The 21726-nt window shown below is 44.1% G+C and overlaps 1 protein-coding gene across 3 annotated transcripts in view; it reads left to right on the top strand.

Moving 5' to 3' along the window:
• The first annotated feature begins 11011 nt into the window (after positions 1-11011).
• LOC112228283 (clathrin interactor 1) overlaps positions 11012-21726 on the top strand; it is a 43899-nt gene continuing 33184 nt past the window's right edge. Inside the window, exon 1 of one of the 3 annotated variants that reach the window (XM_042309302.1) lies at positions 11012-11185. In XM_042309302.1, coding sequence (XP_042165236.1) covers positions 11145-11185 — 41 coding nt within the window. In that variant the 5' untranslated portion in view covers positions 11012-11144. The remainder of the gene's footprint in view (positions 11186-21726) is intronic. The other 2 variants (XM_042309301.1, XM_042309300.1) reach the window with 2 other exon arrangements.

The raw sequence follows: 21726 nt of genomic DNA, 5'->3' as shown, positions 1-21726 counted from the left end.
AGTGGGTATCAGGATGGAGAGCGACCAGGACAGTGTGTGTCAGGATGGAGAGAGCGAACAGGACAGTACGTGTCAGGATGGAGTGACCAGGACAGTGTGTGTCAGGATGGAGTGACCAGGACCGTATGTGTCAGGATGGAGTGACCAGGACAGTGTGTGTCAGGATGGAGTGACCAGGACCGTATGTGTCAGGATGGAGTAACCAGGACAGTGTGTGTCAGGATGGAGTGACCAGGACCGTATGTGTCAGGATGGAGTGACCAGGACCGTATGTGTCAGGATGGAGTAACCAGGACAGTGTGTGTCAGGATGGAGTGACCAGGACCGTATGTGTCAGGATGGAGTGACCAGGACCGTATGTGTCAGGATGTGACCAGGACCGTATGTGTCAGGATGGAGTGACCAGGACCGTATGTGTCAGGATGGAGTGACCAGGACCGTATGTGTCAGGATGGAGTGACCAGGACCGTATGTGTCAGGATGGAGTGACCAGGACAGTGTGTGTCAGGATGGAGTGACCAGGACCGTATGTGTCAGGATGGAGTAACCAGGACAGTGTGTGTCAGGATGGAGAGCGACCAGGACAGCAGGATGAGAGGGGTTGTCCTGGTTCCCACATGATGCTGCAGCTGGCTTTTCACTGCTCTTTACTGACCTCTAAAGTCTCTCCATTCCTTTCTGTTTATTCCTTGAGAGCGGATCTCCTCTACCTGTGCCTTTACACTGCTGTCATGAATCTGCATGATGCCAGTTTAGGGTTGTTTACAAAAAGAAAATGGCTGACAGAAGCCATGCTCACAACCCTATTTGCTGGATGTTCTTCACAGTGTGTGTGTGTGTGGCAACGGGGGTTTTTCATCCGCGATAAGAGGGCTGATACAAGTCTTTAAATGCACAGGAGCTCTCCCATGAGGTTAGGTCCCAGTGCTCCACGGTTGTTCCTATCCAGATGTGTGCTGAGAATAAGGCCCTTTATTTATCGTTCTCCAGTTTATTTTTGGAACAGCTCTGGAATGTGCTCTTTCTGCCTGTTTGTGCCGAACATAAAAATGTAAGCATCAGTAAACGCTGCAGCAGCTGATGATAAAGAAACTGCAGCATGTTTGGAGCATGACTGGGACTAGGAGTGGGAGTGGGACTGTAGCTTCCCTCTGTAAGCCCCTGTACTGTGTGGCCATACTGGGACTGTAGCTTCCCTCTGTAAGCCCCTGTACTGTGTGGCCATACTGGGACTGCAGCTTCCCTCTGTAAGGCCCTGTACTGTGTGGCCATACTGGGACTGGGACTGGGACTGGGAGCTTCCCTCTGTAAGGCCCTGTACTGTGTGGCCATACTGGGACTGCAGCTTCCCTTTGTAAGGCCCTGTACTGTGTGGCCATACTGGGACTGGGACTGGGAGTGGGACTGGGACTGTAGCTTCCCTCTGTAAGGCCCTGTACTGTGTGGCCATACTGGGACTTCTTCTGGCACTAAAAATGGAGGACCTCTTGTGTCCTTTCACCGTTCCCTTGTTCCCTCTCCTCCATGAACAATGACAGGCTCCACCGCAGGCTGAGCCAGAAAGTGGGGTGCACACATTGTTGTTTACCCTCTAGGAATGCACGCCGCCTCTATTGTGGGGGGCAGAAGAATGACAACAGTTTAGACAAAGGATTTTGAAGGGAAAATGAACATTTAAAGTGATTGTGGTGAAGCCAGTTCAAACAGTATATAAAGGAGGCCTCAGATCTGATTTTCTTCAGGGGGAGAAACATTGGCAGCATGCCCAGATAGCAGAAAATTATCTGCTGGGCAGTATGCCCGCCCACTGAAGTTGGTGAGGGCTCTGGTCCTTCCCAGCCCACACAGGCTTTGTTAGGCCTGATTGGAACCACCACAGTGGACACCATGAACATGACCCAGGTCACTGTGCATCTTCAAACCTGGTAAACATGTGCTGTTCCATCACATAGACATACAGCTCTCACAATGACAGGAGGTGACTGGTCAGGAGTTGGACTGAACGTTCCCCGAGATTAAAAGGAGCAGACCTGTTTACGCAGCTGAAATTCCCATGACTGATCGTCATCTGCAGTCCTCTCCCACTTCATAGTTTAGCAAAACAAAAAAAGAGCACAAATAAAACAATCCAAATTTCCCATTATTCTTTTTACATATGGATCCAATTAGTTGAAATACTGTGAAACCATGTGAGTGAGTTCTGTTTTTCTTCCATTTCCTTTTCTTTTGAAATACAATGTTCTTTGTTCATTGATTTAGCTCTAATGTTACATACCCATGTCCATGACTTGGTTCTCAGGTTTGTAATCTCTCTGCTGGACGGGATATCTTTCCCTCTCTCCACTGTTTTATTTTGAGTTGTTATTTTTGGCTACCACTACCACAGTCAGACCTTAGGTTCTTTCCCCAAGAGATATACATGTCATACACCCACATACCATACAGCATCTGATCCTGCCCCACATTCAAACCCATTTTCACCACAGCTTCTTTCCCTGGAAAAAATAATATGTAAACAAATAGAAAAAAGGTTTATTCCTGTTACATGGAAATCTATTTACTTTATGGGACATTTTGTAAGTGGAACGCCATTTTCTACAATGTCTTGATAATCTGTCTTTTATAAATTCCTACACTGAAAACTATAGTCAATAATTGGTTATTTATTACAATTATTATTATTACTATTATATCATAAAATGTTACATATGCTCAAAATAAAAGCTATAAATATATATTATGATTATAGTAGTGACTGTTAAAAGAACTCCCCACTCAAAGAGATTTATCCGTTCTCCTGTTTCCATCCATCACGGTTTATCTGGAGACACAGTGCCACCTATTGGAAAGACAGAATATTACATATACATTGAAGGATTGTGTAGTGACCAGGGTGAACTGTTGGAAAATATGTCCTGTCAATATTGATCAATCGACTGTTCATACAAGTATGTGGAAATACAATTAAAATGCAATTGGGTGATCATCAGTAATTGGCACAATGAGTATTGGTAGTTTACCGACTCAGAATCGCTTGTACACCTACTCCGTAGCTCCTACCCTCATACACACTTTTGTGGACCTGAAGTTCTGAATTCATAAGGTACCGATCAAAATGTACTGTGGGGGGTCTAGTCCAACTTAAGGTGTCATAATAAAAAGCACCCCCCTCACCAACGTAACAAAATATTTTCACATGACACTGTAAAATAAATTGAACACCCTTCCCTCTCATAGAATTAACTCTAAATATGGTTAATTATCACAAATAACAATAACTGTAGCGACCCTGTCTTTATATTCATGGATATCGACTTTGCCACTTCAGCTGTTGTGTCACAGTCGATGCAGGGCTAGGGGCCAGAAGGTTGAGGGTTCTCCAACCACCACAGACAGAATCACTCTCATTGCCTATTTCATTACTGTCCGATTAGAGCCGTCTGCAGACAATGGTCAGCTCGGGGGAAGTCTGATTTAAAGTTATATAAAATATATGCAACAAATTTTCCACCAATAGGTTTCTGTGCCAATGCACCACACAACCAATAAACAAAGCATACCAATATGGTTTGTGTTTTCAACACCACAATAAATAGACTATGTCAATCTCGACAAACAGAAAACACACCCCTTCCTGCCTTATAGGCTTACCCAGTATCGAATGCTTGGCTTGACAATCTCTGAATGTTATTCAACTTTTGGTGAATTTCCATTTATTAAATTGCCTCTGCACAGTTTGGATTAATTGATTGATTTTCTGTCAGTAAAAAACCCCCACACACATACATATATATATACATACATATATACATATACATATACATATATATATATATATACATACACACACACGCAAATCATTTTTAAAAAGTAAATGTGACTGCACAATAAAGTCAGAGGTGTATTTACATTGTGGTATCTACATTTGCTGCAGCATATGATACAGTAATATAAGGACTGAATGCACATCTAATTTACACATCTCCATCTTGCTTCTGAGAGTCACCTTATTTTTTAACATACATTATATATACAAACGTATGTGGACATCCCTTCAAATTAGTGGATTCTGCCATTTCAGCCACACCCGTTGCTGACAGGTGTATAAAATCGAGCACACAGCCATGCAATCTCCATAGCAAAACATTGCAATCTCTATAGACAAACACGTCTGTCCTCGGTTGCAACACTCACTACCGAGTTCCAAACTGCCTCTGGAAGCAACGTCGGCACGCTAACTGTTCGTCGGGAACTTCATTAAATGGGTTTCCATGGCCGAGCAGCCGCACACAAGCCTAAGATCACCGTGCGTAATTCCAAGCGTCGGCTGGAGTGGTGAAGGCTCGCTGCCATTGGACTCTGGAAATGCGTTTTCTGGAGTAATAAATCACCCTTCACCATCTGGCAGTTCGACGGATGAATCTGGTTGATAAAGAAATGGTTTGTCGAGATCAGTGTGGAAGAACTTGATTAGCCTGCACAGAGCCCTGACCTCAACCCCGTCGAACACCTTTGAGATGAATTGGAACGCTGACTGCGAGCCAGGCCTAATTGCCAAACATCAGTGCCCGACCTCACTAATGCTCTTGTGGCTAAATGGAAGCAAGTCCCTGCAGCAATATTCCAACATCTAGTAGAAACCCTTCCCAGAAGAGCAGAGGCTGTTATAGCCACAAAGGGAAGACCATCTCCATATTAATGCCCATACATTTTGGAATGAGATGTTCGACAAGCAGATGTCCACATATTTTTGGTCATGCAGTGTAGCATCTATGGGCTTTTATATTTTTCTGGCATGCGTAATAAAATGTCTTTAATGTAGGGCTCATCAAATATCTTTAATGTAGGGCTCATCAAATGTCTTTAATGTAGGGCTCATCAAATGTCTTTAATGTAGGGCTCATCAAATGTCTTTAATGTAGGGCTCATCAAATGTCTTTAATGTAGGGCTCATCAAATGTCTTTAATGTAGGGCTCATCAAATGTCTTTAATGTAGGGCTCATCAAATGTCTTTAATGTAGGGCTCATCAAATGTCTTTAATGTAGGGCTCATCAAATGTCTTTAATGTAGGGCTCATCAGACTCAGGTAGCATCAGACTTTAATTTTCATAGCGATCAAAGCTCTAATCAAACTTAGATATTAATATGCTTTAGAATGATACAGTTTGGGCACAAAATATCAGGTTGCCAGTGAGAAAAGTGTTTATTCTCTGGATGGAACATTTGTAAAATACTGGGAAAATATTCAATCCTAGTCTGAAGCTTATTCTTTAGATGTTTGTGTGTGCTTGTGAACCATGATGTACAAGCATAATTAGTGATACTGGACCAGCGCACTTTCCAGAATCTTTAGGGTATCTATAGGTTTCCATCCAATTGGTGACAGATTTTCATGTGAATATTTAAAAATCATCATAAAAATAATATGCATGTTGCGAGGCTGGAAGGACGTACTCCCAAATTCTCTAAAACAACGCCGAAGGCAGCTTATGGTAGAGAAATTAACTTTAGCATTCCAATTGCACACTCCCTCCCTCAAATCTGTGGCATTGTGTTGTTTGACAACCCTGCACATTTTAGAGTGGATTTTTGTCACCAGCTCAAGGTGCATCTGTGTAATGGTCATACGGTTTAATCAGCTTCTTGATATGCCACAACTGTCAGGTGGATAGATTATATTGGCAATACGGTTTAATCAGCTTCTTGATATGCCACAACTGTCAGGTGGATAGATTATATTGGCAATGGAGAAATGCTCCCTAACAAGAATGTAAACTAATTTGTGTACAAAAATAGAGAAATGTTGGTCCATGTGGAACATTTTGGGGAGCTTTTATTTCAGTTTATGAAACCAACACTTTACATGTTGCGTTTAATATTTTTGTTCAGTGTATATTGCGGCAAACACAGCATTAGTTGGAACTTAATATGGCCAAAGAAAAAAGTCTTGAAACAAAATACTTGCAAACTGGTTTAAACCTTCAAATGTTTCGAACGGGCTATATTGCTGCAATTACCAACAAAGGCAAATAATTACCGTACCCAACAAATGACAGAAATAGGCTAATGTTATTTTTTTTTTTTACAACAGACCTACTTATAACCGATCTTTATTTAAAAATGGAGCACACAAGACAGATCGAATTTAATTTAGCAAACGTAAAAATGTCTCAGAATTCAACAAAACAGGTTTGGCATATTATTAAATAGGCTTACAATAATAACAATGATATACAATAATGATAAAACAAATTATAAATGTAAGTTTCAAAATTGCAATCCTGCCTGCATCCTACCTGTAATTCTTCTCATCTTAGTCCACTACAATATTAAAACATATATTCAATTCCCCCTGTAGGCTGTTCATTATAGGCATATACTTTTTCCCTCTAACTTTTGTTTACCTCCATTTTAGCAATAAACAGTAGCCTAGGCCAAGGCTCCTCTGTTATGTACCTCCTCTCATGTACCTAATAAAAAAATACAAGTTAAATGGGTTTCCATCCCATTTTCAACTCTAGGCGTAGATGGTTTTGTCCCCCCCATAGGTATAGCGAATGTGCCCACTTTGGTATTGGGACATGCACTCTAGCCAACAGCTTGCAGTTACAGTGCATGTCCCAATACCAAAGTGGGCACATTCAAGGGTTTTTCTTTATTCTCACTATTTTCTACATAAATAATAGTGAAGAATAAAGTACCCCCACAAGTGTTAGAATTTTAGATTCTAGCCACCCATTACCTTGACGACAGCGTCGCAATCTCTTGGCATTCTCTCAACCAGCTTCACCTGGAATGCTTTTCCGACAGTCTTGAAGGAGTTCCCATATTTGCTGAGCACTTGTTGGCTGCTTTTCCTGCAATCTGCGGTCCAACTCATCCCAAACCATCTCAGTTGTGTTGAGGTTGGGTGATTGTGGAGGCAAGGTCATCTGATGAAGCATTCCGTCACTCTCCTTGTTGGTCAAATAGCCCTTACACAGCCTGGAAGTGTTTTCGGTCATTGTCCTGTAGAAAAGCAAATGATAGTGGGACTAAGCGCAAACCAGATGGGATGGCGAATCGCTGCAGAATGCTGTGGTAGCCATGCTGGTTAAGTATGCCTTGAAATTCTAAATAAATCCCTGACAGTGTCACCAGCAAAGCACCCCCACACCTCTCCACCATGCTTCATGACGGGAACCACACATTATCCATTCACCTACTCTGCATCTCAGAAAGACATGGTGGTTAGAACCAAAAAACTCAAATTTGGACTCATCAGACCAAAGGACAGATTTCCACAGGTGATATACATTGCTTGTGTTTCTTGGCCCAAGCAAGTCTCTTCTTATTGGTGTCATTTAGTAGTATTCTTTGCAGCAATTTGACTATGAAGGCCTGATTCACGCAGTCCCCTCTGAACAGTTGATGTTGAGTTATGTCTGTAACTTGAACTCTCTGAAGCATTTATTTGGGCTGCAATCTGAGGTGCAGTTAACTCTAATGAACTTATCCTCTGCAGCAGAGGTAACTCTGGGGCTTCCTTTCCTGTGGCGGTCCTCTTGAAAGCCAGTTTCATCATAGAGCATGATGGTTTTTGCAACTGCACTTGAAGTAACTTTCAAAGTTCTTGACATTTTACTCATTGACTGACCTTCATGTCCTATAGCAGGGCTGCCCAACCCTCTTCCTGGAGATCTACTGTCCTGTAGGTTTTCAGTCCAACCCTAATTTAGCATATCTGACTCAGCTAGTTAAGCTAATTAGTATAATCAGGTGTGTTAAATTAGGGTTGGACTGGAAACCCACAGGATGGTAGATCTCCAGGAAGAGGGTTGTGCAGCCCTGCCTTATAGTAATGATGGACTGTTGTTTCTCTTTGTTTATTTGAGCTGTTCTTGCCATAAAATGGACTTGGTATCTTCTATATCACAATACAACTGATTGGCTCAAACGCATTAAGAAGGAAAGAAATTCCACAAATGAACTTTTAACAATTAACACACTTGTTAATTGAAATGTATTCCAGGTGACTACCTCATGAAGCTGGTTGAGAGAATGCCAAGAGTGTGCAAAGCTGTCATCAAGCCAAAGGGTGGCTACTTTGAAGAATCTCAAATATATTTTGATTTGTTTAACACTTTTTTGGTTACTACATGATTCCATATGTGTTATTTCATAGTTTTGATGTCTTCACTATTATTCTACAATGTAGTAAATAGTACAAATAAAGAAAAACCCTGGAATGAGTAGGTGTGTCCAAACTTTTGACTGGTACAGTATGTGAATGAAAGAGGATACAATTTAATATACATTTATTAATATGTTCAACATTCCACTTCCTTGTATAAAATCCATCCAAACCAGCAATATGAGGTCCTGAGGAGAAATAGTGAAACCTGAGGTATAGTGAAGGAAGGGGGGGGGGGGGGGGGTGACAGTCAGGAGAGTGAAGTGGTCGATTCATGCCTGATGGCGTTGACAGAACTCAGCACTCCTCTTGGCAGCCCACTGACATAGTGCATCTAAAAGACATTGTTTACTACTTATAGCCTGTCCCTGTGACCTCAACACTCCTGAATACTTTATTAAGAGGCCAGAAACTACTTCGTAAAGAAGGCCCTCTCAATCTCTGCCACTCCTCCATGTCAAAATGATGAAATTGTTTTTGAATGTTCTTATTTCTTCTGCAGGCCTGACAGTCTGTGGGCTGCTTCTTCATTGGCCATTCAGTTTTGATGGGTTGTGAGCTCTCAAAGGGCACAGTACAGATAGGGACAGTGAGTGCTGTCTCATGTCATGCTTTGTTTGAATTAAAATCGTCACTTTTTTCCCCCCATCTGTATTCAGAACGTTGTCATTTTTCTCTCTAACTTATTTCCTGTCTATGCTTAGAAGGAGCAGAGGTCCTCTTGCGGTTGTCCCCTGATCATGTCAGGAGCAGACGGTATCCTGAAGATTGGCGCCGACACTGGGACGTCCTGCACAGCTGTCTCCTGTCCGTCATGGAGACAGCCATGATGGATTCAGGATGACAACGTGCGAACTGTGCTTAGGTATGTGCATCAGATCAGGCCTCACTCCTCTGCCAGACTGGATTTGGAGTAAGAGCAATGACGTTGTTGTTGGCTGTCACCACCGTTGTTGAGGACAGCACTCTTCAAGCTGAATGTGTACTCATGTAGATGGCTGCCTGCACCAGAAAATCCCATTACCTTTTCACTTGTCCTCCACAATGAGGTCTCTTCTTGAATCATTTGCCACTGACACAGAGATACATGAGCCTTCAAGATCCAAGGAGGTCCTATAGATCAGTCAATATAGTCATTTTATATAATAATGATGTAGCGAATGGTGGAGCAGGGAAGCAAACCTGGGTTCACTGGCATGAAAGGCAAACACCCTACGCATCGCACCAATAGGGTGTACCCCACTTAGTAGGAATTGTAACGTGGCTCATTTAGCAAAGATCGCTACACTGCCCCCTCCGAACGGGAAGACATGTCCTTATGCGTCGACCTACCGCAGTCACTCACGGCCGCCATCCCACTTTTAACACCAATGTAACAAACAGTGAGGCAGGGAAGCGAACCCGGGCCGCTGGCATTATAGGCAAACACCCTACACACTGCATGGGAATTGTAACGTGGCTCATATAACAAGGATCGCTATAATATTTATGTTTAAGCATAATGATGAGTTGATTTGTTTTGGGGCTATTTTTATATGTCTTTGCAAGTTACAAACGTTTCTTTCTTAGACTGTACAGACAAAGTGGTCTTTGACATATTTTCAGCATGCCTTGCTGTACAAAACTCCTCCCACTTCCTACCTAACTATTGGTCGCCAAACACTTAATTTAATTGGCGGATTCGAGCATGCTAAACTACCGGGCACTGGTCGATGGCCCATTACGTCATCGGGCGAAAGCGGGGAGGGGACGCTGTAATTTTGTCAACAAGGCAGCATGGTGCATAGTCCAGAAACATACATTTCTTTCCATTAAATAAATGTTAGAAAAGCAATCCATTTTGCATGGGAAAACACAGAATTCGAGTACTTACTGCATGTGCTTAATTACGTCCCTTTTGCGCCGGCTTCGCCGTGGGCTTTGAACTCACGCCCGGGAAAGCACGCCTGAACGGGTGGGATTAATATAACCCTCTCAATGTAATCAACCAGATCATGTCCACCTAAAAGAGGCTACCCCTTTAAATGACCCCCCACCTGCAATCATTAGCCTCTTTCAAACCAAACCAGCATGGAATCCTTGCGATTTGTCATTGACTTTAAATAATCTAAAATATGTTACCTGAAACCATCAATGAAGCCGTAAAGACCAACCTGTTTAAATAAAAGGTCACAGGTCACCCTCTCCTTGTGTTCTTACAGCTGCACCCATCCCTTACTAGTTTCTTTGAGCTATTTTTCCACTTACAAATATACAACCATTCTGATCATGAAAGGAGTCCTCAAGACTTTGAAATAAGGTGTAGTCCCATAAATTCAATTTCAACAAGAGAAAGGTGTCAATTGTTTGCCTGAACAGTTTGTGGGGTGTGGCCTAACAGAAAAAAAAAAGCTCATTTGAAACTAGTGGAAAATAAAAAGGGAAACGCTGCACGTTTCCAGGTAGATTTTACTTTGTTGCATTACCACAAGGGACAAAATCTACACAAAACTGTAAAATATAACAATTAACATCTGCATACAAAAAGAAGCAGAGACAGCTATGCGGCCAAACAGCGAAAAGTTGTAACTATTCCATTCACAGTTACAACATCAAATCTCATACTTGTGTATTTTACTAAAGAATGACTGGGCTGGCAGAGGTCTAGGAAGTAGGAACATAAAGATACCTCTCCTATGTTCATATGCAGATTGGTTCTGAGTACAGGCATAATGAAGTAGGTGAAATGCTGTTTTCCTTGACCTTTTTAGGCCATAAAACCAAAACAATCCCAAGCAACAATCCCAAGCACCCACCTGTCCGGGTGAAATACACTGCCGTTTAGAGGTCTCCAGTAGTAACTTGCCCACCGAGCTGGCTAGCGGAAGGGACTCGGGAATTCTGTTGTCGGTGACGCAAGTCCGTCCGTGGTTGGAAACGGGACTGGACGACGCATTATTGAGGCGGCGAGCCACTGATAGAGCGTCTACATGCTACACATGTGGAAAGTCAGGGAAATGGTGGATAAAGCGTGAGTACTCTTGCTGTTTTCGTCCGCTTGTCATTGTGTTGCAAGGCCCGTTAACTGGCTAGTTTACATTTGACAACCGACCAGGGAAACACTGATCTCGTGACGTCACGCCGTTTTCAGCCTTGTGTACAAAATGTAACTATATATATTCCTCTGATCTTTCTTGATATCCTACTGTCCATTATAAACATACAGACTCCAATAATGCAAAGTAACACCCATTTATTCCATAATAGCATTATTTTGGAGGAAAGTATTATTAACCTTGGTCTAGCCAACTAGCTAGTTTATAGTTATGTCTTACCCAATAATGACCTCGTATCGTTCAATAACAATACGACGCCCTCGTTAACTCACAGCTAACGTTAGTTAGCTACAAAACTGTCTAACTTAATTTATCATTGTTAGCTCACTAGCTAGCTAACGTTAGCTAACACCACTAAGCTAGCCACAATGTCTGTCAAGACCTTCATCAAACCTGTCAATTGCACTTTTTCGTTTCATTATGTTCATTACAATACTCACTATAGAAGTTGAACTTCATGACCATTTTTATTGTTTTCTGGTTGAAACGTTTTTACACGACCACAATGTAACGTTAGTTAGCTATCTGAGCCATCAACTAGCATGTGTCTGTTCCTGGTTCCCGTTAGACGGAAAACGTTGCCGCAGCGCCTGTCTGCAGAATATTGGTCGTACCAGGCTCGTGCCTCTCATCAAACGCCTGGAATGAAAGTGGACCTGATCCACGACTAATGCAGCATGACATATCTCTTAGCTAGCCAAGTTGGTGTATTGCAAAGGATCTGTATGTGAATGTGTATGGAATTGTTCACTACATCATGTGCATATGATACATTATTTAAATGGGTAGCTCGAAGGTTTTGACGTTTCCATACCCTGGCAACATTTAGTTATCCATGCATCAGTATTGGAAAATTGCAAATTTCTTATTACAACCATTTATATAAAGACTGTTATGATAATGAGTGAAAGACTCATTGGAGTCTAATAGTTTTCCCGATTTGCAAGCAAAATGGCAGAAAAAGGTTCCAGCCGAGTGCCTGATTCATGGACAGAGCTTGCAGTCAGGTTGCAGTAACTGATGCTGCCTGAGCCGGTGCCACCTGTTAGGCATGCGTGATTTCAGCTGAATAGGGCCTGTTATTGATACAGCTGGCGAGAAGGCCTTCTCCTGCCACCCTGGGCCCAGAGAGCTCCCTGCAGACCCTGAGCTTTTAGAGAACAGACTATGTACCGCCACACCTTGTGGATTGTGTCACTGCCAACAGTTGTTTGGGAGGGACATTGCTTCAGTGGGTTAGCCAGTTGAATGGTATATTTGGTGAGGACTGGTGTTTTTTCACATGTCTGGCAGAATATGCATTTAGGCTAGATGTATGTTTGGGTATATTGCCCCTCCCATAAGTGAGGAGGAGAACACATGGTCATCAAGGATTGTTCTGTGGCTGATCAATACTAGCTGTCTGGGACTCAATATCATAGCTGGATGGGAGGGGCTTTGAGATTGGTCATCTAGTCAAAGCAAACTTTATTTGTCACATGCGCCGAATACAAGTGTAGACCTCACTGTGAAATGCTTACTTACAAGCCCTTAACCAACAGTGCAGTTTAAGAAAAGTTAAGAAAATATTTACCAAATAAAGTAAAAAGTAACACAATAAAATAACAATAACGAGGCTATATGCAGGGGGCACCGGTACTGAGTCAATGTGCAGGGGTACAGGTTAGTTGAGGTAATTTGTACATGTAGGTAGGGGTGAAGTGACTATACATAGATAATAAACAGCAAGTAGCAGCAGTGTACAAAACAAATGGAGGGGGTGTCAATGTAAATAGTCCGGTGGCCACTTGATTAATTGTTTAGCAGTTTTATGGCTTGGGGGTAGAAGCTGTTAAGGAGCCTTGCTGGATGGGAGGGGCTTTGAGATTGGTAGTATTTAGGAATACACAATATATCGGTGAGCATATCGAAATCGGCCGACATTAGCTAAAAATGCCAGCGTCGGCCCGATGTCAAGTTTAAAGCCGATGTGCAAAATGGATGTCAAAGCTGACGTGCATACCTATATAACGTAGGTAGATGACGTGCGTACCTATATAACGTAGGTAGATGACGTGCGTACCTATATAACGTAGGTAGATGACGTGCGTACCTATATAGCGTAGGTAGATGACGTGCGTACCTATATAGCGTAGGTAGATGACGTGCGTACCTATATAGCGTAGGTAGATGAGGTACCTATATAACGTAGGTAGATGACGTGCGTACCTATATAACGTAGGTAGATGACGTGCGTACCTATATAACGTAGGTAGATGACGTGCGTACCTATATAACGTAGGTAGATGACGTGCGTACCTATATAACGTAGGTAGATGACGTGCGTACCTATATAACGTAGGTAGATGACGTGCGTACCAACAACTAAAAAAAAGTTCAAGTCGATCGGTCATTTGAAAGAGTAAGAAAATTTCAGCGAGACAACTTAGGCGAAATCCATTAACGCCAAGATAATAGAATTCATTGCCCTTAACAATCAACCGTCCTCTTTCGTGGATGATGTTGGCTTTCGCCGACTGGTCGAGCCCCGGTACACACTATTTTTCAGATGTTGCCCTACCGGAGTTAAACGGTATTGCTTCACGACTGACATTTAGACCAGCGATATCAGCCTCATGAGCATGCTGAGTCTGACAGCACTGTGGGTCGATGAGGATTTCGTACTGAGGAAAGCCGTATTGCTCAAGAATGTGCTGGTTCTCATACCGCTGCTGCCATTTTAATGGCATTTGAGAACATGTTTGAAACTAGGAAACATGAACGCTCCATTCAAACAACTGACTGGAGAAATAAGCCCACCTGTGTCTGCAGCAGACGTGATACCCTCTGTCATGGCATTGAAACACCTGCTCAATAAAACTGCCCACACAGACTATGAGGTTAAAACTTACAAAAGTACTTTAGGCTGTAAAAAAGCGATTCGGTGGCATTTTCTCTGAGCCTCTTTACTGTGTCGCCACCATGCTCGATGCTAGGTACAAGGACCGCTACTTCTTTAACAGGCATTCTCTCTGAGCCTCTTTACTGTGTCGCCACCATGCTCGATGCTAGGTACAAGGACCGCTACTTCTTTAACAGGCATTCTCTCTGAGCCTCTTTACTGTGTCGCCACCATGCTCGATGCTAGGTACAAGGACCGCTACTTCTTTAACAGGCATTCTCTCTGAGCCTCTTTACTGTGTCGCCACCATGCTGGATGCTAGGTACAAGGACCGCTACTTCTTTAACAGGCATTCTCTCTGAGCCTCTTTACTGTGTCGCCACCATGCTGGATGATAGGTACAGCTACTTCGATGCAGACAAGAAACAGGGTTTACGTGAAATGTTAGACACAGCTGGACAAGATGGAAACGGGCACAGTGAAAGTGCTCACCAAGGAAGAGAGGCCACGGACAGACGGACACAGTGAAAGTGCTCACCAAGGAAGAGGCCACGGACAGACGGACACAGTGACAGTGCTCACCAAGGAAGAGGCCACGGACAGACGGACACAGTGAAAGTGCTCACCAAGGAAGACAGGCCATGGACAGACGGACACAGTGAAAGTGCTCACCGAGGAAGAGAGGCCACAGACAGACGGACACAGTGACAGTGCTCACCAAGGAAAGAGGCCACGGACAGACGGACACAGTGAAAGTACTCACCGAGGAAGAGAGACCACGGACACAGTGAAAGTGCTGACCAAGGAAGAGGCCACGGACAGACGGACACAGTGACAGTGCTCACCGAGGAAGAGAGGCCACGGACAGACGGACACAGTGAAAGTGCTCACCAAGGAAGAGAGGCCACGGACAGACGGACACAGTGAAAGTGCTCACCAAGGAAGAGAGACCACGGACAGACGGACACAGTGACAGTGCTCACCAAGGAAGAGGCCACGGACAGACGGACACAGTGACAGTGCTCCCGAGGAAGAGGCCACGGACAGACGGACACAGTGACAGTGCTCACCGAGGAAGAGAGGCCACGGACAGATGGACACAGTGACAGTGCTCACCAAGGAAGAGAGGCCACGGACAGACAGCTGAAACTTCACTGCATGATAAAATCCTGGTTGAGAAGGAAACAACGAAACAGCACAGCAAGTAAGTGAAAGAAATAGGTTTTGATGATGTTTTACTGGTAATGGGGACACACGTAAATGCCAACAAAGTAACTTTTTTGTGTGTGTGTGTAAACTTCATTTAACTTGGCAAATTCTTATTTACAATGACAGCCTACCCCGGTCAAACCAGGGGACTGTAGTGATGCTTCTTGCACTGAGATGCGGTGCCATCGACTGCTGTGTTTGTGTGGGTGTGGTAGTACTCCTATTGCTGGATGGGAGGGGCTTTGGTAGTACTCCTATTGCTGGATGGGAGGGACTTTGGTCGTATTCCTATTGCTGGATGGGAGGGGCTTTGGTAGTATTCCTATTGCTTTATGGGGGGGGTGCTTTGGTAGTACTCATATTGCTGGATGGGAGGGGCTTTGGTCATACTCCTATTGCTGGATGGGAGGGGCTTTGGTAGTACTTCTATTGCTGGATGGGAGGGGCTTTGGTCATACTCCTATTGCTGGATGGGAGGGGCTTTGTAGTACTCCTATTGCTGGATGGGAGGGACTTTGGTCATATTCCTATTGCTGGATGGAGGGGCTTTGTAGTATTCCTATTGCTTTATGGGGGGGGCTTTGGTAGTACTCATATTGCTGGATGGGAGGGGCTTTGGTCATACTCCTATTGCTGGATGGGAGGGGCTTTGGTAGTACTTCTATTGCTGGATGGGAGGGGCTTTGGTAGTATTTCTATTGCTGGATGGGAGGGGCTTTGGTAGTATTCCTATTGCTGGATGGGGGGGCTTTGGTAGTATTCCTATTGCTGGATGGGGGGGGGCTTTGGTAGTATTCCTATTGCTGGATGGGAGGGGCTTTGGTAGTATTCCTATTGCTTGTTTTGAGTTTTGTCATCTACTTGTAGCCTATAAGGTCTGTTCCCATGTCAGTTATTACACAGGAGAGAAGTTAAGAATTGAGAGCCAAATCATGAATTTCTTTGAATGATTACTTTGATTCAAGTCCCATTCCAAATGTAAAGTGGTATCGGCATGAGTTCAGTGGAAGCTTTTTCTCAGTATGATATCATTACGTTGTAGTGACTAACGATAGCCACTCTAAAGACAGTCTTCATGTCCTGTGTAAGTGTTTGAGTCTTTGGACGTTCTTAGCCAGTTAATGGACTGCAAGTCCCATCAGCCAATGCAGTGAGATCGATATCATGGCTGAATCAATGGCATTGTTTTGAAGAGCTCAGATGGCGTCACACTGTGGTGAATGAAAATGTCAAACGTTGCACTATTATGTTGAAAGATATGATCTGTTGAATGGAGCAGAGGAAACCTGGTCCTGAAGACATGAAAGAAGAGGGACGTTTTGACAACTCTCACTCAGATAAGATCTGAAGACTGGACCCTCTTCTCAAACTCTTGTGAAGACAAATATAAAACAACTTCCTCACCTTGTTAATTTGGCTCCTTTGTTAGAAAGGAAATCCTTCGTCCAAGTTTACTTCCTTTTATTAGAGGATATGGTAGCATAAGTTCTTTAGCTTGCCCTTAGCTGGCCTCACTGTCTAGGCTTACAGCTTTACTATGAACCACGGCTTATTACGGCTTGAATGTCTGAGTCACACGTCTGGGAAATGCTAATTCTGCCTTTACATTACAGTAATGAGCAGAACTTCAGCTAGTCATTCAGCCAACCTGCAAATCCATGTTCTCAGTAAATGCTCTCCCTAGTAGGCATGACTTCCAGCAGTACGGTATTCTATATCCTCCCAGCACACTGCAGAGCAATCAGCACCACTGGTATAGATTTCTTCTCTCTTCTTGTCCCGTGTGTCTTAGTTGGTAGAGCATGGCGCTGGCAATGCCAGGGTTGTGAGTTTAATTCCCACAGGGGACCAGTATATATGCACTCAATACTGTAGGTCGCTCTGGATAAGAGTGTCTGCTAAATTACTTAAATGTAACACGTCTTCTGTGTGAGTAGCTTCAGGAGTAGCTCCTACATCAGCCCGGCTGCCAGCTGTGTCCTCCAGGGCCTCTTCTCCCTGCGAACGTCCTCGTCAGACCAGGGCCTCTTCTCCCTGCGAACGTCCTCGTCAGACCAGGGCCTCTTCTCCCTGCGAACGTCCTCGTCAGACCAGGGCCTCTTCTCCCTGCGAACGTCCTCGTCAGACCAGGGCCTCTTCTCCCTGCGAACGTCCTCGTCAGACCAGGGCCTCTTCTCCCTGCGAACGTCCTCCTCGTCAGACCAGGGCCTCTTCTCCCTGCGAACGTCCTCGTCAGACCAGGGCCTCTTCTCCCTGCGAACGTCCTCGTCAGACCAGGGCCTCTTCTCCCTGCGAACGTCCTCGTCAGACCAGGGCCTCTTCTCCCCTGCGAACGTCCTCGTCAGACCAGGGCCTCTTCTCCCTGCGAACGTCCTCGTCAGACCAGGGCCTCTTCTCCCTGCGAACGTCCTCGTCAGACCAGGGCCTCTTCTCCCTGCGAACGTCCTCGTCAGACCAGGGCCTCTTCTCCCTGCGAACGTCCTCGTCAGACCAGGGCCTCTTCTCCCTGCGAACGTCCTCGTCAGACCAGGGCCTCTTCTCCCTGCGTACATCCTCGTCAGACCAGGGCCTCTTCTCCCTGTAAACGTCCTTGTCAGACCAGGGCCTCCTACTTCTAATATGCATCAGTGAGCCCCCTGCCCCTCCTCCCTCGCTACTGTAGTCCCCTGTGCCCCCTTCATCACCACTATCTCCATCTGAAAACTGACGCCTAGAACCACTGTTCCTCAGAAGCAGGAGGTGGTGTTTTTCTTCTCGTGTAGTAGGAGGGAGAGTGAAAGACTGTTTCATGTGCTTTGACTTTTCAGCAGGCTGCATGTGTAGGTAAGCAGGCTCATCCTCAGTAGTGCAGGAGTAACGCTGCTGCGGCGGGCCTGCACAACAAAGAGGCCCAGGATGCAGACAGTTGGAAGAGAAGCCTGGTCTCCGTCTCTGTTTGAGAGAGTTGGAAGGGAAGCCTGGGCTCTGTCTCTGTTTGAGAGAGTTGGAAGGGAAGCCTGGGCTCCGTCTCTGTTTGAGACAGTTGGAAGGGAAGTCTGGGTTCTGTCTGCCTGTACCTTTTCATTCAGACCCACAGCTCATCTTTTGTCTCATCCCCAGTGGAATATTTCTTAACATAGCGGGCCGTTCTGTGTGCGTGTGTTCCCTAGTCTGCTTGACATGGAAGCACATCGCCGGTTCACTTGCCGTTCAAGCCATCTGTTTTTATACACAGCTGTCATTCATTATTCAGTGGACTGAGATTTTCCTTAAAATCTTGGAACAGCTTTGCTGTGGAGATCTCATCTTGCTGTCTCTGTCAGTCATACTGCTGCACACCTGGGCAAAAAATACACTGAATAAAAATATAAACGCAACATGGACAGTGTTGGTTTCATGAGCTGAAAAAAAAGAACCCAGAAATGTTCCATAAGCACAAAAAGCTTATTTCTCTCAAATTTTGTGGACAAATTTGTTTACATTCCTGTTAGTGAGTAGTTCTCCTTTGCCAAGATAATCCATCAACCTGACAGGTGTGGCATATCAAGATCATTACACAGGTGCACCTTGTGCTGGGGACAATAACTCCTTGCCACTGTCAGAAACCGTCTTTGGGAAGCACATCTGAGTGCTTGTCGTCCTAACCAGGGTCTTGACCTGACTGCAGTTTGGCGTTGTAACCAACTTCACTAGGCAAAAGCTCACCTTCACTGGCGTGCTGGAGGCGTTTGCTCTTCACGGATAAATCCTAGTTTCAACTGTACCAGGCAGAGACTTTTATCTCCCTCACCAACTTCAAACATCTGCTATCTGAGCAGCTAACCGATCGCTGCAGCTGTACATAGTCTATCGGTAAATAGCCCACCCATTTTTACCTACCTCATCCCCATACTGTTTTTATTTATTTACTTTTCTGCTCTTTTGCACACCAATATCTCTACCTGTACATGACCATCTGATCATTTATCACTCCAGTGTTAATCTGCAAAATTGTAATTATTCGCCTACCTCCTCATGCCTTTTGCGCACACTGTATATAGACTCTCTTTTTTTTCTACTGTGTTATTGACTTGTTAATTGTTTACTCCATGTGTAACTCTGTGTTGTTGTCTGTTCACACTGCTATGCTTTATCTTGGCCAGGTCACAGTTGTAAATGAGAACTTGTTCTCAACTAGCCTACCTGGTTAAATAAAGGTGTTCTCAACTAGCCTACCTGGTTAAATAAAGGTGTTCTCAACTAGCCTACCTGGTTAAATAAAGGTGTTCTCAACTAGCCTACCTGGTTAAATAAAGGTGTTCTCAACTAGCCTACCTGGTTAAATAAAGGTGTTCTCAACTAGCCTACCTGGTTAAATTAAAGGTGTTCTCAACTAGCCTACCTGGTTAAATGAAGGTGTTCTCAACTAGCCTACCTGGTTAAATAAAGGTGTTCTCAACTAGCCTACCTGGTTAAATAAAGGTGTTCTCAACTAGCCTACCTGGTTAAATAAAGGTGTTCTCAACTAGCCTACCTGGTTAACTAAAGGTGTTCTCAACTAGCCTACCTGGTTAAATAAAGGTGTTCTCAACTAGCCTACCTGGTTAAATAAAGGTGTTCTCAACTAGCCTACCTGGTTAAATAAAGGTGTTCTCAACTAGCCTACCTGGTTAAATAAAGGTGTTCTCAACTAGCCTACCTGGTTAAATAAAGGTGTTCTCAACTAGCCTACCTGGTTAAATAAAGGTGTTCTCAACTAGCCTACCTGGTTAAATAAAGGTGTTCTCAACTAGCCTACCTGGTTAAATAAAGGTGTTCTCAACTAGCCTACCAGGTTAAATAAAGGTGTTCTCAACTAGCCTACCTGGTTAAATAAAGGTGTTCTCAACTAGCCTACCTGGTTAAATAAAGGTGAAATAAACAAAGAAAGAAAGAAAAAAGAAAAAAAGAAGCGTGTATGGTGTCGTGTGGGTGAGTGATGTCACCGTTGTGTACAGAGTGTCCCATGGTGGGGTTATGGTATGGGCAGGCATAAGCTACGGACAACAAACACAATTTGCGTTATATCCATGGTAATTTGAATGCACAGAGATAACGTGACGACATCCTGATGCCCATTGTCATGCCATTCATCCACCGCCATCACCTTATGTTTCCACATGATAATATACACGTCCCCATGTCGCAAGGATCTGTACACAATTACTTTAAGCTAAATCAAATCAAATTTTATTTGTCACATACACATGGTTAGCAGATGTTAATGCGAGTGTCGCGAAATGCTTGTACTTCTAGTTCCGACAATGCAGTAATAACCAACGAGTAATCTAACCTAACAATTTCACAACTACCTTATACACACAAGTGTAAAGGAATGAAGAATATGTACATACAAATATATGAATGAGTGATGGTACAGAACGGCATAGGCAAGATGCTGTAGATGGTATTGGGTACAGTATATAGGGTTGCAAAGCTACCGGTAATTTACCAAAGTTACCGGAATATCGCGTGATTTTAGTCATTAACAGAATCTATTGTAACTTTGGTAATCTAGTAATCTATACTTGAATAACTTTTAAAAACTATTCGTATATAGTGTTCATTTATTATGTTGGCATATCACTGAGCACTGAGATGAGTAATGTAGGGTATGTAAACATTATATGAAGTGGCATTGTGATACATTTTTCATCAATTTTTCCATTATTGAAGTGGCTGGAGTTGAGTCAGTATGTTGGCAGCAGCCACTCAGTCCGGTGGCCTTGAGATAGGAGCTGTTTTTCAGTCTCTCGGTCCCTGCTTTGATGCACCTGTACAGACCTCGCCTTCTGGATGATAGCGGGGTGAACAGGCAATGGCTTGGAAGGTTGTTTTCCTTGATTATCTTTTTGGCCTTCCTGTGACATCGGGTGGTGTAGGTTTCCTGGAGGGCAGGTAGTTTGCCCCCGGTGATTGACCCAGGGTCTCGAGCTTGATGACGAGTTTGGAGGGTACTATGGTGTTAAATGCTGAGCTGTAGTCGATGAACAGCATTCTCACATAGGTATTCCTCTTGTCCAGATGGTTTAGGGCAGTGTGGGTGCAATTGCGTCATCTGTGGACCTATTGGGGCAGTAAGCAAATTGGAGTGCGTCTAGGGTTTCCGGTAGGGTGGAGGTGATATGGTCCTTGACTAGTCTCAAAGCACTTCATGATGACGGAAGGGAGTGCTACGGGGCGGTAGTCGTTTAGCTCAGTTACCTTAGCTTTCTTGGGAACAGGAACAATGGTGGCCCCCTAGAAGCATGTGGGAACAGCAGACGGATAAGGTTTGATTGAATATGACCATAAACACACCAGCCAGCTGGTCTGCGCATGCTCTGAGGACGTGGCTGGGGATGCCGTCTGGGCCTGCAGCCTTGTGAG

The sequence above is a fragment of the Oncorhynchus tshawytscha genome, linkage group LG30 (assembly GCF_018296145.1).
Source record: "Oncorhynchus tshawytscha isolate Ot180627B linkage group LG30, Otsh_v2.0, whole genome shotgun sequence".
Taxonomy (NCBI): domain Eukaryota; kingdom Metazoa; phylum Chordata; class Actinopteri; order Salmoniformes; family Salmonidae; genus Oncorhynchus; species Oncorhynchus tshawytscha.
The sequence above is the reverse complement of the archived record's forward strand: the minus strand, read 5'-3'. Positions and strand labels throughout refer to the sequence as shown.